Here is a 15,367-nt window from a genome sequence, read left to right as displayed (position 1 = left end):
CTATGTATTTGAATATGAATATACAGAGAATGTGTAACAATCATTTTGTTTTATCTTTTAATCTTAATAAAGATATATGACTTTAGCTATAAATTATTTGAAAATCAAATGTTTCAAAACTACGTACCTTCAAAACTTATTTTTATGAAAAACTGAATTATGAATATTATATATAACTAATTTTAGTTAAAAAATTCAATACAAAATATCAACAGATATTTAAAATAGTCATAATCATCTTTTTCTAAAATAATTATTCTTTAAAAATATTTAACAGTAAACACATATATAATTTTTGATGATGAAAAAATATTTTAATTTGACAAACTATAATAAATATATTATTACAAAACATTCAAAACCGCAAAATTGTGGGCATCCACTTAGTATATAAAAAAAAAAACAATTAACATTAAAATTATCAATCTGCATTTTTTTTTTTCGTCAACTCTTTACTACAAAATCTTTTTTTCTTCCAATTCATAGGGGTAGATATGTCATTTGACCAATTAAACTCCAAAGAAACCAAACGAACTCTACGCAGAGCTTTTGTTTACGACTCTTGAGATAGGTTCAACGGAAACACAGTGTCGAACACAACCCTCGCAAACACATGCCTAGTTTCCGTAACATCCCCTGAATACAACGCAGCATACTCAATCTTGCTTCCTTGCTTTGCATCAACAACTCCCATTCGCCTCTCTTCTTTCACACACTCGAAGATTCTCCCTGCTCTAAGGTACAACTGCAACGGAATAAACACCTGAAAAAAAACAACATCAACACATCACAAGACATCAACTTCACCACCTTTGTTCTAAAGATTTTTCTTTCAAGGGCTTCTATTACCATATCTGAAAACGGTGCTTGAGGGTAAGCTGCCATGGCTTTGGAAATATAATACCCATCAGTCATCTGGTTTAAAGCGTCTTTGACAGATGCATCAAGATCCATGACCTCGTCTAGTAGTGTTTGAAACTCGATATTCTCCTTCTTCTCGGGGTCTTGTACTAGCTCGAAGAAGCTGCTATCGTGTGGCCTAGTGATCTTCTTCGTGATTTTTGCAGCTTCTAGAATATCTCCGCCGTTGTGAACAGCAAGGCTAAACGCAGCTACCACTAAAGGACTCCGAGGTTGATCAGAGAGTGCTTTGTGAAACGCCAAGATTGCTATCCTGTTAAATTCCCAGATGTTATAATAAACCATAAGACCAAAAAGAAAAAGAAAGTACGACGAATAAGATAAGATATGAATCATCTTACCATAAGCTGCTGTGACAAGGTCTATCAGGCGCTAACAACTTATCCAAATTAGCAAAGAGAGACTGCGTGATAGAATATTCATTTTCAGTCAAAAAACTGAGAGACAAACACATCTAAATCTAAGAGAGAGCTTTCTTTCTAACCAGAAGCATGTTAGTCCTCTTGTCACGTCTCTTGAAACCACTCCGCGCAAGATATGCTGCCTGTGAAATCAAATGTTAGATAATAAAACATTTTAACAATAATGACCCTGATTGAAACTTACCTGAATTGGTAGAATGATTTCTAATATCCCAAATTTCCACAGCAATCTCAAAGAAGCTTCCGCTGATCCATAAGCTAACATGTAATTCATCTCCATCAATATCCTTCCCTAAACGTTCAAGGCAGAATCATTCACGAACACGATATAGGCTACCAAACACGAGGATAGATGCAGCACTAATGTAAGCATTACCTTGTCAAGTCTTTGTACCAGGAAAGAAAGGTGCTTGATAAAATGAGCTGTTTCCTTTGAAATTCTGAAACCTAAACGAGCAGCAACTCTTACCGCACGAAGAATCCGAGCTGTAAACATCACAAACGATGAGCATGATAATCAGTTACTCACTAGCCCACTACATAGAATACACTTGTTTTCTTCAAAAAATAAAAACTTACCACAGTCTTGTTGAAATGATGTGCCAGCGTGAATCACTGTTCGAACCTGTGATTGTAGAACCACATTGAGAATAAATGTTTATGCAAAATGTTTTGTTTGAAATAAATTTTGAAAGGAAAATTCAAAGTAGGATACATTCACACTTTAGCTTTTCTAATATCTTCGATTCCTCCCAGATAGTCATACACGACTTTGGCATATGGATCAAACATCAACCTGAACACACAAAGAGACGTGAGGAAGTAAGACGTAGAAGACTTTGCAAAATCACTCAAGTACAAACAAGATACCCATTAATGGTGAAATCACGCTGCAAACAGTTATTCAAACGGATACAATCCTCGTCACCATCTGAGACACTGGATTCTCTGAGCTCATTTCTCATGTTTCTCGAAGAATTATTCTGTGCGGAGGTACTAAAACTCGAAACCTACTCAAACAAAAGAGAGAGAAATAAATAAAAATAACAAAGAGAGTTATTGTACTGAAAAGTTAAAAACAGAAAACAAACCTCAACTATATCATCATCACCAACGTGTACGTGACATATAGGAAACCTTCTTCCAACAATTTCACATCTTGAGAAGGTCCGAACGACCTGCACACGATTGATACCAAAAGCAAACAAAAATGAAATAAGCTTGAGTTGATGGTGTAGAGACACTAAGAGAGGAAAAAGGAGCAACCTCTCTAAGTTCTGCAGAAGTGAGGATATCGAAGTCTCGTGGTGTCCGCTCCAGAATAAGATCCCTTACACATCCTCCCACAAGGTAAACGTCATGTCCTACAGATTGTACAAAATAAGAAGAGGAAAATTTATCAAACCCAATTACGAGATGTAGTTGAATGAAATTCTGAATCTTGGAGATACGTTAGGACTAAGGCAAGCTAAAGACATAACCTTTACTCTTAAGGCCATTGAGCACTTGTCTTGTGGGCTTATCAATCATCGAACTGCTTATACCAAGGTCTTTCGAGTTCACCTGCTTACTCACGATCCCCTTCATTTGCCAAAATCAATCGAAATAGTTGAGCAGACAGAACTCAGTTTGAATTAACAAAACATTCAGACTGACTTCACACAAACAGAGTAGCAATAGTTCAAGAAGTATATACATATGTGGGACACTATGAAACTAATGACTCAGTCATGGAAGTAACTTACTTGTTGCATCAGCAACTTTGTGTTGACGATCACCGACCTTGGCGAAACCATCTGGCTCCTCCACTGTCTCATTTGCAGCAGCAGCAGCAGCAACAGCGTTGAACCGAATCTGAGAACGAAACAACCAATTAAGAAGAAATAAAACATATAGCAGAATCGAATAGAGAAGTATATTTAGCTAAAAGAGTCACCTTTCTTAAGCAGTGATGCTGGAGCGTACGATTACGAACAGGTAAATAGGATCTACAAGCGAAACCCACACTGGAAATCGCCATTGAAATTGAAATGATTCAACATGTCATCATGAAGTTTTAAGCTTTGAGCAGAGAAGCTAGGGTTCTTGCTCTCGGAGGATGAGGACGGAAGAGGTTTTAGGGGAGATAACCACGCGCCACGCGCCCCGCGCCCCAATCGCCATTTGATAGTCTTGCCGCTTTTACGTTACTATTTAGAACATCTTGCCGTTTGCAAGATCTTTGGTGTAGGGGTAGGCACTTTACCCGATATCCAAAGTGGTATCCGAACCCGATCCGAAAACCCCGAACCGAAGTAGCAAAATACCCGAACGAGTATTGAATAAGGAGAGATTGGATATCCGAACCCGAATGGATATCCCAAGATAATCGAACATATGTATAATTAACCTTATATTTCTAGTTTACATCTCCTATTTTATATAAAATATTTATATTGATACTACACATACTTTAAGTTCATATGATATACATACAATTACGGAAAATCTAATTTGCTACTCACTTAAAATGCATGTCAAGTTTTTTATTTCAAAAATTAACAAAAAGTTACATCCAATTTTTTTTTTAAAAACAACTAAATTAATGTCTTTTTAGTTTTAAAATGTTATGTCCAAATCTATTAATCATTCAATCTATTAAAAATAAAAAATTAGTTAACTGAAAGTTATATTTTTAAATACAAGAAATTTGAGAAATAGAAATTTTAATTTTTTTAAAAAAAATATCCGAACCCGATCCGAAATAATCGAATCCGAACTAAAAATATCCGAACCCGACCCGAAGTACAGAAATACCCGAACGGGTTCTACACCTCTATACTGAAATACCCAAAAATCTGAAATACCCGATCCGAATCCGAACGGGTACCCGAACGCCCACCCCTACTTTGGTGTCTCATGAAAACCTTTTGCCGTTTGGAAATTTAGAGAGGTAACTGCGCGGTGTCCGATTAACCTATATTTATAAGATCAAGTGAGCCCATACAAGCTATCTGCCCCAAAAAAATAGGGCTTATTTGCTAAATAACCAAAAAAATAAGGGAAATTAGATTTTTAGAGAGAGAGTAGAAAGAGATAGGAAGAGAAAGTAGGAGAGAGGGGGTGTTTTTAGTTAGTTAATGAATTTTGGTTTTTGTTGTGTATAGTGAATGCAATTTCCCAAAAAAAAAGCCCATGCAAGCCTAAATATATTTGATTCATCGTATGATCAAATAATATGAATATTACCTAAATTTTAATATTTATTTTAGAGAAATTCCATAGACCAAAAAAAAATCACAAATATAAACCTTAAAATAAAAATGACAAAAATAGAATGTTTTATCAAAAGAAGTAAATATACATTTATACTCCTAAGGTTAATTAATCTAGACATTAGAGTTTAGAGTTGAAAAATGGAGTTTTGGAAATATGATTTCAAATTTAGAAAAACAAAAAAAAAAATTAAAATTTTTAAAATAAAAAATTCAAAATAAAAAGTGTTATTTTGTCATTTTAGTTTTTGAAGTCTATTTTTGTGATAAAAACTTAAAAATATCTTTGAGAAAATTTCCTTTTATTTTATTAATTAAAAGTATAGCTATCTAATTTTTGATATTTTGACATTATAAGTATTTTAGATGATAAATTATAATGCATATATACTTGTATTGACTAAGACCATCTCCAACTTTATTATTTTTTTCTTTTTTATTTTTTGCTTCAGTTTGAACTAAGTTTTGCTCATCCTACTTTAGTTTCTATTCTAAACTAGGTGTTTCGCCCGTATGTACGGGCATAGAGATTTTATAATTACTTATTAATACATGTATTATTAATTAAAGAATTATAATTATAATTTTAAATTATTATTTATGTTTTCATTGAAATTTTGTATGTATTACAAATTTTTAAAATTCATTTGTACACTATATTCATTATTAATAAATAATATAAAAATCTTAGAGGTGAGGAAATTACATGTTTACCACTTTTATGGTACCACTTTTCATTTTTACCACCACTAAAGAGACATTTTCAAAAATACACTTTTCATTATGTGGCAAAAGACTCTTATGCCCTTGTTATTTATATATAATAAATTATTATTTAATTAAAAAAACAAAATAAAAATTAAAAAAAAAGTAAAAATTTTTTTATGTTTTCGAATTATACTTTTTCAAATTCGAACTTAAAAAAAAAATTGTAACTTTTTTCCAATTTTTTTTTTTCAAATTACTTTTCAAATTACGAAAATTATGTTTGAAACTATTTTTTATATATTTTTAAGTATTTATTTATATATTTATTAGAATCTTAAATTTCACATTCCAAAAACCCTACCTCACCCCTCAACTCTAAACCCTAAGGGTATAATTGTCTTTTACCTTTCATTAATAGTTATGGTAAAAGTGGTTATTGTAAACATGAAAAGTGGTACTATGAATGTGCTATTTGCAGCAATTTTCCATTTTAAAATTCCTTTGTACACTATATTCATTATTAATAAATAATATATAAATCTTAGAGATCACTTGATATTCTCTTTCAATTATATAGAATTACTAATTTTACTTAATATTTAATTATGTATTTTCTGTTTTTTTAAGATAACAACACAATATATATATGAATTATCTTTTTATTTTAAATATATTTTTAAATTATTGATAATTTTTATTTTATTAATTGTAAGCACTCATCTAATCAAATAAACATTAAATTCATTTTTTATTTTATCTAATTTATTTAATTTATTCATTAAGCGTATAAACGATATTAATCGTGCTAACTTTTAACGTGAGAGCTTCGTTCCGAAAATTTACTTCACAAATAACAGTATAGATGAAGTAATGAACATTGTTGCTTTAAATTTGGAGAAATGATGTTCAGGTCTTAATTTTTTAAGATGAACTTTGTAAAACGTAAACTGGTACTTAATCGTTTTTCTTATTTTTTTCCCAAAATAAATTATAATGTTAATATTATCCAATTAAAAGTTTTGACTATTATTTTCATATAACGTGATGTTTATATCGAAGAGCATATGAATATTCATTTTTAGAAAAAGAATCAAAAATAAATAAACTCATATCTAAATTATAAACACTTTTGTTAATCAAGTATTGAAAAACTATATATATAGTGATTTTCAAAAATTATGATGTTTTGTGTTTGTTTATTCATGTTATGTAATAAATTTATAATGTGGGAATGTTTAATTTATATTAAATATTAATTATGTTGGATTATTGTTAAAAAAATAGTTATGTAAAATTAGTAAATATGACAAAATTAAAGTTATTAATAATTGATGATAAAGTAGAAATAGAATATACTTGGAATAGTCCTTTTATCAGAAATAAATTAAGTTGTGATACACTATACCTTTGCATCAAAAGTGTGATATGCTAAAAAAAAAATTAAATGGGATATTCACAATTAACCCCGAGAAAAACAAGAAAGTTGATTGTAGAAAAAAAATCTAAGGTGCCAATAAATCTTATTTATGTCATTATAAGCAATGATTATTGAAGATAAATGTACGCTTTGAGTGGGCTGTATAAGAAGTAGGACAGTAAACCATTAGTACAAAACAGTATCTTCCCAAACACGTGTCCACTATTGAACACATTTTTTCATCTCTCTATCTCTCACTCACTCACTTCGTCGTTTCTTTTCCGAGTGACGATTCTCTTTCTTTTTCACATCTAATTTTCTCCACATAAACCCTAATAAAAATAAAAAAGAGTAACAAAATCCTCTTCTCGTCATCTTCGCCAATCTCCAAAATTGGCGCATGTTAGTGGAAGGGCATGGTTCCACAGTGAGAAACTGACAAGACAAAACTTCAATTCTCTCTCTCTCTCGCTGAGCCATGGCCGAGTTGCAGCGCTTAGTGGAAGGTCACCAGACTAACGGCGGTTTAGGCTTCATCACCTCAGCCGAAGCTCCGGAAACATCCGCCGGATCGAAACGACTGAGAAGACCGAGCGTTCGGTTGGGAGACATCGGCGGCGGCGACCAGTACCAGCAAGTGCCGCACGATTCGCACGTGCGGCAGCGTTCGAGATGGAGCAACGGAAAGGAGCCGAATCAGAGCGGGAAGCCTCCGTCGAGGACTCGAACCCTAACGAACCTGAGCTCCGGGTACGCCCTAGACGAAGATCCGATTCCCATCGGGGCTTTGCGGGTCAACAAGTGGGTCAAAACTTCGAGCGGAGAGAAGCGAGGAGTCAGGTCGAGTTGGGCGGCGAAAGAAGATGAAGAAGAGTTGGAGGAAGGGTTTCGCGATTTCAGCAGAGAGGATTCGGGGAGTCCGGAGGAGGAGGAGGAGGAGGAGGAGAATCGGAGGAAGGAGAGACAAGGGTTTGAGAGTAGGACAAGGTACGAGATGATGTCGGGAGTGAAGATTTGGCTGCGGGGGTTGGGGTTAGGGAGGTATTGGCCAATGTTTGAGATGCATGAGGTTGATGAAGAGGTGTTGCCTTTGTTGACGTTGGAGGATCTCAAGGACATGGGGATCAATGTCGTTGGGTCGAGAAGGAAGATGTTTTGTGCTATTCAGAAGCTTGGGAGAGAGTTTTCTTGAAAGTCTTTTGTTTTTGTGACAGCCATTGCAATGTCTGAAGCTCTTTTTTCTTTTTCTTTCAGTAGTGTTTGTAGTTGTAGTATTAGAGGATGAAAAGGAAGAAGAAGAAGCAGGTTTTGCTTATTGGTGATTGTATTTGACCTTCTTTTTGTTGGTGTCTTATGGTTTAGATATTGACCATAACAATTATGAAATTTCTAACATGCAAAGAGTTTTTGTTTTGGAGAAATAAAAGCTCTTTTAACATTTTTCGGTAAGATAAACTATACATAGATGTAGACTCGCTGTATTACAAGCTGCTAATGAAATTAACAAGAATCAAGTCATTAAGAGGATAATAGAATTGTGGAGGTGAGACCGTGAGAGTACTATAGATAGAACAGAGGAGTATTCTTAGAGATTGAGTCTTGTGAGAGATATGTGAGGGATATAGTCTTCTGTGACTATAGGAGAGATAGGGACTCTTTGTCAAATCCTAATTTGTGATTGTAATCGGTGTTGTTCTTGATCAATATAAGTTGGTATGGATGCAGTGTAAAGATGAGCTGGACATTGATGCTTTAAATATTGGATGGATGAGCTCTTGTAAAAGTTGAACGTAAATAAGTTGATTGGTCTTTTGTTGAAATTGAGAAGTGTACGACTCACCTAAGCATCACATGGAATGTGGTATAGAGACCGAAGGCTTATCAACATGCTCAGAGTTTTTTTTTTTTTTTTTTTAGAAAGAGAGTCTCGGAGTTTGTTTTTACTATTGAGTGAAGGACCGAAGGTTACTGCTACCTTTATTTCTTTTGAATTCAGCTAAACGGTTAGAATTTTGATTTACAAAAACAAAGCTTAGACCGCTGAAGATGTCCAGTTAGAAGATCAGTATATAAACAAGTAAGAACATTTGTTATAGTAAAGGTTCCCATCATCAGCTGTGTCAACTCCCAGGAGTTCACAAATACCCTTTCCTGATTTACTAATTTCTCCCAATGCTGAGAGCTTCATCTGAGTAAACATATGCCTGGAAGGAGGATAGAAAGTGATAAAGTCACTTTCATTCATGACTTCAAAAACTCTAATTGGGCTTAGAAAACTTGACTTTGCAATGGATAATTTGGTCAACAGAGTTCCTGAAATATGTCGCCAATACTGAATGGTTTCAGTTGTCAACCAGTAATTCTGGATGTGTCCTCTAATGTTCTCCTGCAATTTGTTATCTCAAAACACGTTCCAACTTCCAAGTGTGAAGCTGCTAAGAAACAAAAGTAACTAAGTAAGAGAATAATGTAAGCTAAACTAATCATTTGGAAAGAACCTCTACAGCTGGGAACACAGATGGTGACTAACCTCGAGCACCACCATTGACAATGGAATTATGGTTCAAAGAATCACTCATTATCCTTTATCAACCCCCTCCCTCTTGTATAAAGCAGCGGAACAACAGATTTAAGATAAACAAAGAGGTCCTACTGGAATAATAACACAAACTAGATTTTGACCCGTGCAACCGCACGGGTGTTTGTTTTCACTTTTTTATACATAAATTATTTTTTTAGAACATAAGTGGTATATATTTTTAATGTTAATCATATACTTAAATATTTATATAACTATTTCAAATACAATAAATTTTATAATTTACATGTTATAATTAATTAATTGTTTAAACCGTATGTATTTACCACTTCTTATTATATATTTATCTTATTGTATTTGCATTTAGTTATTAAGAAAATTAATATATTCATGAGAAAATATATTTTAAAAATATTTTGTATTTAATTTATGCTAAATTCTGACCCATCTTTCAAAACTGGATTTATTTTTACCAATATTTTTATGCTTATTCATTTTAGATAATTTATTATTCTATATATAAAACTCTAAGATATGTTAATTTTTAGACATGTATTATATAGTTTGTTAATTTATTTTTAAAACTCTACAGCTGGGAACACAGATGGTGACTAACCTCGAGCACCACCATTGACAATGGAATTATGGTTCAAAGAATCACTCATTATCCTTTATCAACCCCCTCCCTCTTGTATAAAGCAGCGGAACAACAGATTTAAGATAAACAAAGAGGTCCTACTGGAATAATAACACAAATGCCTAAATTCAATACATATTTCTTGAAGCAAGAAAAAGAGGTCCTACTGGAATAATAACAAAAAGGCCCAAATGACTGGAAAAGTAACAAAATGGCCCAAATGCAATAGTTACTGTTGAAGCTTTAAAAATAAAGGTCCTACCGAGAGTCGAACTCGGGTCGCTGGATTCAAAGTCCAGAGTGCTAACCACTACACCATAGAACCAGATGTCTTTAATTTTAAAATAATATTATCTGTTGTGTTATTTAACTTAATCTAACCCCTTTTTTTTTTCTGATCAACACTTAATCCAAAAATTCTCTAGATACTTCAATTTTAGGCTACTGTCCCAAAATCGATTGCATTATTTAAAAATATAAATAAGTATTTGAGATGTATATAGATATTAGGTTATAATTTTATAAATCTGAGTGTAAACTTTTTAAAAAATTTGACCAACAAAAACATACTAAAATATTTAAATATCTGAAAAACATAAAACACTAAGTTTTGGTTCACCAAAGCTACCGGCCAATTGTACTAAAGCCAAATGAAGGAACCTTTATTCAAACGTTTTGCCTAATAGTGGATGGAGATAATCTTCATTTCTAATTCGTATTCTCGAATATAATTGATTTTTTCATAGACAATATGATAATGGGATATATAATACGCACTCTCCCAATCATAATACAACTAAACAAGTTGCCAAGTGTTCTCTAGCAGATTTTGGGGAAGACACATTATTGTTCTTAGTGTGTTACAAAAAAAGAGAAATAAATCATTTATAGAGAAAAGTGAAAGGAAAAAGAGGAAAAACACAAAAGATTGATATTATCCCGTTCTTCTTTTACATGGGAGTGGAATCATCACTCATATATTGTCCAATAAAGCCTTCAATAATTAGAGATATTATTCTACAGAAAAGAAAAAAAAATTGGTACGTAAACCTTATCTCTCTGTTTATTTAATATTTGTACATTTCCTTCTTTTAAAATGTAATAATTAACTCCTTGAAAAATATATTATGTGGTGCAAATTCCAAATTAGTTTGATTTAGCTGGGAAAATTGGTCGATTTGCTTCAGCTTTAGACAACATAAAGAGTTATAATTTGCACCATGCACCACGGTAGTATCCTAAAAATAACACAACACAAATGATCCTCACTCGATTATTATGTTTGGCATATATAATGAATGATTAGCCCAACTCCCAAGGGTTGTTACTAAAATTCATTTTTCATAGATAATGATCTACTCCATCACCTCTTCTCAAAGCACCATTTGATTTAGAAAGTTGTCTCGAAGAGAAAAAGTGGGATAAAATAACAGTTTGCAGGATCATCTTGCTAACTATACATACTACAGTATAATTAAAACAAGGAAATTACATGTTCAAATTTATATAATAAAAATAAAGATCTTACAATTCAACATTAAAAAGGGATTGAAATGCATAGACGTGAAATTTAGGTTATTAATTTTTATCTTAAAAAATTAAGTTCTTTAATTTGGTAAAAAAAATTAAGCTACTTATTAAAGATGTGATATTTATCTAGTGGCAATAACAAATTCGGCCAGTCATATCATATCCTCTTGATTTTTTTTTTTTTTGAAACACATCCTCTCGGATCTATCTTTACATCTTTCTCTTTTATACAGGGGCCTCTAGATAAAGCCGATCGACGTGCTCGTTATCTTCATGCATATTTCATTTAGTTTTTGTTTTCTCGTATCTTATAAATATTTAAATATTTGCATGAAACATAATCCCACGTCACGACTCACGATGGACACGGTTAGCCATGAATGATTTACCAAAAAGTTTGGAATATAAAGGATTCAATTACCCAATGACGTAATTGTATCACTCGATAGGGATTTCTCCTGCGCACCTCCTTTCTCTTTTGCGTTTATTGGTCAGATAAAAACTTTACATCAAAAAGAGAAAGATATGGCTATTAAAAAACTCTTGCCGAGGCAACTGGAAAAATCTTCAACGGTGCTGGACTTTGAAGGAAAAATTAATCATAAACTCGTGCAGAGGCAACTGAAAAATCTTCAATTAAATACATAGCACTAGTGATAAATAAAAAGTTTAGGCTAAGATAAAGACACGTAGTAGCGTAGCATTTGTTAACATGTTCCAGTAATGACTCTGTACTAGAGAGGACACAACTGACATTGCAAGTTACAACTGCAAAATTTAGTCACCAAAAGCATTGAACATAGTGTCGTTTTCTTAATGGCACGTACGGCAGTAAATATAATATTAGTTGGTTCATTGTTTTATTACTGTGCATTTCTAATTATAGAAAAACATGGTTTGAATCATTCTCATTACATTGACTATACATAGGATTTTTATTTAGTTAAATCACTCTATTTATCTATTTATGTTAGTTTAGTATCTACAAATATAAATCCGATCCTGATTACTATTTGGAAACAGATATTCCACCAGAGTATAGATTCAGTATCTTATGTAAGATCGCAAACTGAAATAAGATATGAAAGTTTTCTTGTAGGCCTTTTGTCAGGAATGCGCGTTTAAACATAATAACAAGCATAAAAATTAAGTTTACAACTTATAGAGGATATTTAGTTACAGAACTATCATGTTGTATACATGTATATATCAATCTTCCTGAACGCAAGTTGCTCTTTGTAAAATGGAAGATAGACGAAGTAAACAGAAAATAAAAGAAAAGAAAAAGCAAAAGAACATAGAGAGAAGATGATTGGACATAAAAGAGTGAGAGCAACTTGGTACATTAGAAGAACCACATTTCAGTTCGTCTTTCTGCTTTGCTTTCTTGTTTGCTCACCTCTTCATTTTTTTTTTCATTTTCTATTTATTTATTTTATCTGCATGATTTTCTTCTGCCATAAGAATTCTCTAGCTAGTCTACGTACGTAACAAGTTGATTACAAATTTACAACACGTGTATTTTTATCATTTCCTTAGTACTAAGAGCATGATCAATAAGGGTTCTTAGAAATGAAATTTTTAGCATAATTTAAGAACCGGTTTTTAACTTTAACAAAGAAAAATATTAAGAACCGGTTCTTAAATAACTTATTTAAGAACCATTTCTTAACTTTTTTCTTTGTCAAAGTTAAGAACCGGTTCTTAAATTACGCTAAGAATTCTATCTCTAAGAACTCCCATTCCCATTAATCATGGTCTAGGGAGGAGAATTTGTGTGGAATTTGATGATTTTAAAAGTTGAGTGATTTTAAGAAGTTAAGTAGATTTAACATGTATCTTATGAACTTTTATCAAATATTGTGTATAAATTTTCATTGATTGTTATTGACATTTATGAACTCCCATATATATATTTTTCAAAAAATATTTCCTTCTAAGACAATATATACAAGTTTTTCTAGAAATTTCATTTAAAATAATTGACGTAATTTGTAAAGCATATATATCTTCACATAATTGATACATATTGCTTATATCACATTTTGTATTATATTAGCCAAGTCTTATTTTTAAAGTATGCTCGCTTTGTGCTAAATGGAACAGGAAAATCGTAGTAAGTATATACATACATATAAAATTGATTCGGATGAAGTTAAGTTTGTAACAATAATACTTCGTCATAAAACTCTAGTTCATAAACTGTTTCATCTGTTAAGAAATGTTTCTTATTAAAATAATTCATGTTATTGTTTGTTATCAACTTATACTCTTGTTCTTCGAGTACAAATGTCAATGATGATATGTTTTTTTTGTTAACAGTTCTTAGATGCTGATGTTAGAATGATAAGAATATTGTTCTAAGAAAAAAGAATGATAAGAATACCAATAAAATTGCCAGAAGGAACTGAAGTTGTTCGTGTAAGATATGTTCTCAGGAACTACAAACAAAATGAAATACTTGTGTTTGTATGTGTGTGTTTTTGTATTATACTTGGTATTCTCGAAGGAGTAAAAATATAAAGAATTTATTTTTTCCAATAACTATAGAATTTAATAGAATTGTAAAATAAATGATAAGTAAATTTTTTCAATAACAATTTTTTTAAATAGAGTTAGAGAATCTTCAAACCAATGACAATATATTTTGCTAGGATTTTAGAAATACATAAACCAATAACAATAGATTTTCTAAATTTTACGGTTTCTCTAAATTTATCTACCAGTAAACCCTCTCAAGCGTATATTTTTGTTTTTTTTTTTGACAACAAACGGCTATTCTATTACTCAAACTTGAGGTGGCCTGGGGAGCCATACCGGAATAGAACAACCAATAAAACATAAAGGTCTATGAAAAAAACGTGCATTCTTAGCTAGCGAATCCGCAATCTCATTCTGCATCCTTGGGAAATAGCTGATCTTGAATTCCGAAAAACACAACTGAAGAGTTTGAATGATTTCCAGCTATGTTGAGAAGTTAGGCCAATCTTGTGGCTGTTCTAGCATCGCAATCAGGTCCTTACAGTCCGTCCCAAACCTCTGGCAGGACGAGTGTTGTATCATGCTCTCCATTGCCCACTGTAGCGCTTCCAGTTCCGAGTGTAACGCTGTCTCCCTCCTCTGCAAGTTCCTTGATCCCATGAATTGTATCTTCCCCATTGTATCCTTCCAAACCCATCCCATTCCACTGAATTGAGCTGTAGAGGTCCATGAACAATCCACCATACAAATAGCACCCAAGCTTAAGGCTTGTGTTCCTTCATTAGTCTGTACCTGTGGCAGAACCGCGGTTCAGTGTCTCTTGCGTTGTACCAAGCTTGGCACTACTCTCTGCATACATGACTAGTTCCAGTGGATCTCTATTTATGCCTCTAAACAACTTATCATTTCTAGCTTTCCATATGTACCAAATTATCCAAGGATAAGGATTTCTATCATTTTCTGGCTCCAGAATACCATTCTTTCTCCAAAAGAGATAGTCCATATTAGCGTAAATACTTGGTACTGGGAAGATTTCAGGGCTCGATGGCATTGATGATAACTCCCATGCTTGTAAGGCCGGTGGACACTCAAAGATAGCATGAGTAACGGTCTCTTCTGGTGCTCCACATCTTGGACAATAATTGTCACATGGCATGTTGCGGCGTACCAGATTCTTTGTTACCGCTACATGTCCTGATATTAAATGCCATATAAGATGGTAAATCTTTTGTGGCGCTTTTACCTTCCAAGCAAAGGCTTGGAGTTTTGTAATGCTGGGTTGTAAAACTTCTAAATCCTCCTCATCCCTCATCAAGTTTGTAGTAACCCAATACCCCGATTTAACAGTATAATGTCCATTCTTTGTGTAGCTCCAGCAAAATGTATCACGTCGATGGATAGGGCTTATGGCCAAACTCAGTATCAGCGGAATATCTTCTTGAGCTATATATTGTTCCA

The 15,367-nt window shown here is 32.7% G+C and overlaps 1 protein-coding gene, 1 non-coding gene and 1 pseudogene across 2 annotated transcripts; 1 reads left to right on the top strand and 2 right to left on the bottom strand.

The window, feature by feature from the left end:
• Positions 1-406: 406 nt before the first annotated feature.
• LOC111198676 lies at positions 407-3,477 on the bottom strand (annotated as a pseudogene).
• A 3,420-nt stretch (positions 3,478-6,897) lies between these two features.
• Positions 6,898-7,916, top strand: LOC106348314 (ankyrin repeat and SAM domain-containing protein 6). The gene has a single exon (XM_013788035.3). It carries the CDS (start codon positions 7,201-7,203, stop codon positions 7,912-7,914), a length of 714 nt encoding a protein of 237 aa, XP_013643489.2. The 5' UTR covers positions 6,898-7,200; the 3' UTR covers positions 7,915-7,916.
• Positions 7,917-10,151: 2,235 nt separating this feature from the next.
• On the bottom strand, positions 10,152-10,223 carry TRNAQ-UUG. Its single transcript has one exon. It is a non-coding gene; the product is annotated as a tRNA-Gln (tRNA).
• Between the last annotated feature and the right edge of the window lie 5,144 nt (positions 10,224-15,367).

The sequence above is a fragment of the Brassica napus genome, chromosome A6 (genome assembly GCF_020379485.1).
Source record: "Brassica napus cultivar Da-Ae chromosome A6, Da-Ae, whole genome shotgun sequence".
NCBI classification, from domain to species: domain Eukaryota; kingdom Viridiplantae; phylum Streptophyta; class Magnoliopsida; order Brassicales; family Brassicaceae; genus Brassica; species Brassica napus.
The sequence above is the reverse complement of the archived record's forward strand: the minus strand, read 5'-3'. Positions and strand labels throughout refer to the sequence as shown.

Coding starts and splice junctions, on each gene's coding strand:
- LOC106348314 (XM_013788035.3), top strand. CDS start 7,201: ATGGCCGAGTTGCAGCGCTTAGTGGAAGGTCACCAGACTAACGGCGGT.